The 3,416-nt window shown below is 48.7% G+C and overlaps 1 protein-coding gene across 1 annotated transcript; it reads left to right on the top strand.

The window, feature by feature from the left end:
- The first annotated feature begins 1,941 nt into the window (after positions 1-1,941).
- Positions 1,942-2,582, top strand: LOC119395391 (putative peptidyl-tRNA hydrolase PTRHD1). Its single transcript, XM_037662497.2, has one exon. It carries the CDS (start codon positions 1,985-1,987, stop codon positions 2,363-2,365), a length of 381 nt encoding a protein of 126 aa, XP_037518425.1. The 5' UTR covers positions 1,942-1,984; the 3' UTR covers positions 2,366-2,582.
- The last annotated feature ends 834 nt before the right edge of the window (positions 2,583-3,416 follow it).

The raw sequence follows: 3,416 nt of genomic DNA, 5'->3' as shown, positions 1-3,416 counted from the left end.
GGCAGCAGAAAATCGTAGCGCTGATGGCGACACGCAGTGGCAGAAGAAGCTTTTACTGAAGAAGAAAAAGTGGGACAGATTCGTCCCATTATCCCTCAAAGGGTTAGGTTTAATTATTCAGCTGTACAGGAAACGAGATCGTTACACTTGACGGTACTGTGCGGCTTCAAATTTATATTACATTTTGTGATTTCAAAATGAGAATATCAAGAACTAGGTTTGTTAACTGTAAGGTGTAAGTGGTTACTTTTGAATATGAATTTATTGATGGAGATATTCCAGCATTTTCGCTGCTGAAATAATTTTTATTTCGCGAAAAGATTGCTCATAAATTAAGTAAACTGAGTATTGCTGATAGTAGGCTATCGCAAATGCTTTTTGGCAGTATCGCCGGGCAGCAACTGTCGTTAATACTATCGATAGTTTGTCGATAGTAGTACTATCGATAGTTTCTTTACACTATCGATAGTTCAAAAAAAAAAAAAAACTATCGATAGCATCGATAACATCCAAACTATCGATTTGCCGATAGTTCAGCATCACTGCTATAGCAACACTTTTTCGTATAATTTTCAAGTTGGTTGGCCCTGAACTCCCAGCTTTAATCATATGACTTCTATTTGGTCCCAGCTGGCTGAAACCAGTTTGACTTCCAATATGCCTGAAAAAAATCGTTTGGGTAGCAAAGATTATTTCACCAAATGAGTTCCGTCCGGAATCGCCACACTTTGGGCCACAAGTTCGCAGAACACAGATCGTTGGTATCATTTTACAAGATAAGTAAATCCAACTAAAAAAAAAAGGCGGGAGCGTAGACAAAGTAGGTGATAGGACAAATCTTAACATGACCCCATGCCAAGAGTAATGTACGCTCCTCTGATTTCGCATTCAATGAAAATAATAAAGTGAAACAAATTTTGCATAGCAAAGGCGACGCAACTGGTATGGCGACGTTCTGTAGACTTGGAATACTACTAATTTCGGGTTGCGCTTCCGTTTATGGCTTTCTGTGTGCCTCATTGTGTCCCTACCTTCAATAAGTGCAACCCAAAATCAGTATGGTCTAGTGATTTCGGCTTGACACCGGCGTATGCGCGTCTGAGCTACTGGGCAAGGCCACTTGCTTCCGACGCGCCGTGATTATTCTCCGAACATCTAACGTGCCCGGCCACTGCTAAGGTGGCAGCCTCTTGGATCAAAGTCCATCGCCGTATTGTAGTGATTGAGTTTACTAGCAATATTTTTCTTGGCTATTCATTTGTTGTCGTATATGATGAGCACGGCAAATTACTGAGTTATTGTGGCGTATTGTCACGCTTAATTGTTACGTCACACCCACCGCCAGGTGCTTCTGGCTCCTCTCAATATATTGCTCAAATTGCGCTAGCCACACGGTCAGCCACATTACAAGGCCTGCATATATAAGTTGCACAAGAGCGTTTTTTTAGAGTAAAAATGTTTGCTGTGAAAACTGCACGAGCGTCAGGACTGATCTTACGGGTTACCCCGCACCGGCTGGGAATGTCCACACCCACTGAGCTATCCCCCTATTCCTTCACAATCACATTCCTCCTGCCAGGAGTCGCAGGAGCAGCGTCGGCTGATTCAGCGAGCACGTGGAGTGGCGCGAGCCAATGGGCCCCTGAACTAAGGGCTCCACCCTACGAGGAAAATCGCTCATCCTCCTATCAATACGAGTTTCCCTCTCTTTTTAAAAAGAAGAGTAGCTGTTTCAGGAAAGCATGCCCCGTAACAATCGCAGAATAATTCACCTAAAGCACGAGTCATTGATATTGTAGACGTGTGCCATTGTAAGGCTCTTTAGCAATATTTAAATCCCGCGCTCGCTTTTCCGTTTTCGGTTTAAATTCCCAGCCACCCTAGAGGTGGCGCGGTAGCCGCGTCGACTGCTTGCCGGCTGGCGCGTTCGCCCGCATTCAGTCAGCTAGCCGAAGCCAGCCGAATCCACGGAGACTCGATCAAAATGGCAGCGCCCACGAGTAAAAGCGGCGGAGTGCTCGTGCAGTACGTTGTAGTACGTAGCGATCTGCTCACGGAACTGTCCTGGCCCATCGGTGCCGTAATAGCGCAGGCGTGCCACGCTTGCACCGCGGTGATGCACCTCTTTCGAGACGACCCGAACACCGTCGCTTACACGGAAAACGTGGATGGCATGCACAAGGTGGTGCTAGCGGCCCCAACGGACTCCAAGCTGATCGCCCTGTCTGATGCGCTGCAAGAAGCCAACATAGATCACAAGATGTGGACTGAGCAGCCAGAGAACATCCCCACCTGCATCGCGACCAAACCGTATGCCAAAGCCGATGTTCAGAAGTTCTTCAAGGACTTTAAGCTGTTCAAGTAGCGACAAGTGTGCTGTTACGTGGCAACGGCGCTGACATGAGCACCTGTCGGACGGCCTGTGATATGTTGAGCTTTGAAATGTTTGTCAATAGAGGTTGCTGTGTGTTCAGAAACAGTGTGTAGTCTTATTCTGCCTGCGTTCTCACGAACACGCAGAGCTTCGTGTGAACTACTGTGAAGTGACGAAAACATTGCTGCCTTGCAGGGTTAACGTTTTACTTACTACTAATGAAGGAAAAGATTAAAAGAGAAAGATGTTTGCTATTCTGTCTAGTTTCATCGCTATCGGGGAAGAAATAGAAAAGAACGTCGGAATGGCGCTGAGGTTAAATGAATAAAAATAAAGGGTAAACAGCACTGTCGAACATTACAAGCATCTTTGAGACTTTCACACCATTTTGTGAGAGAAAACGTGGTGCAGGCTTTCGAACAATGCGAAGGGTTCCGATTCCACAACTCGCACCGCTGTACGTAGCTGTACTGCTGGGCTAGCCGAAACGGGGCATTCGTTGTTCAGAGAAAAGGTGGAGAGGAGGACGTGCAGTCTGGGATGGGCGTGTGTGCCGCGGACTACGCGCCCGAAAGGGCACCCGGCCAGTGGCGCCGCGGGGTCAGGGTGCGTGTGCCTGCGTCTACTCGCTGTCGCGCCCGACGCCGGCGCAATCGATATGCCGACCCCGGGTGCGGCAGGCGATGCTCTGTTTTTTTTCCCGGTCACTGGCATTTCGCGGTGCGTAGGTGCGCTGCCCTTTCGTGTGTGGCGACCGCCCGAGTCGTCGACCTAATCCTATAGTGCGCACGTTCATGTCATGCTTGTCAATAATGTTACTTATTGCCAATTTGACGCCGTACGTAAGTTTTATGCGTTTTTAGGAAGGTGCGGCGGCTCAACTTTTGTAGGCATTTCAATGGCAAGCCGACGGGACTAGAGCACTGCACGGGCCGATTTTTCCGGCCCGGGCCCGGCCCGGCCCGAAAACGCTGTGCTCCGGCCCGCCCGAGCCCGGCCCGGTGTTCTTAAATGTGGCCCGTACCCGGCCCGGGCCCGAAAG

Source organism: Rhipicephalus sanguineus, chromosome 1 (genome assembly GCF_013339695.2).
Source record: "Rhipicephalus sanguineus isolate Rsan-2018 chromosome 1, BIME_Rsan_1.4, whole genome shotgun sequence".
NCBI classification, from domain to species: Eukaryota; Metazoa; Arthropoda; class Arachnida; order Ixodida; family Ixodidae; genus Rhipicephalus; species Rhipicephalus sanguineus.
Note: the sequence above shows the minus strand (reverse complement) of the source record. Positions and strands in the feature narration are given on the sequence as shown.

What these genes read in the sequence shown, in the direction of transcription:
- LOC119395391 (XM_037662497.2), top strand. Translation starts at nt 1,985, where the DNA reads ATGGCAGCGCCCACGAGTAAAAGCGGCGGAGTGCTCGTGCAGTACGTT.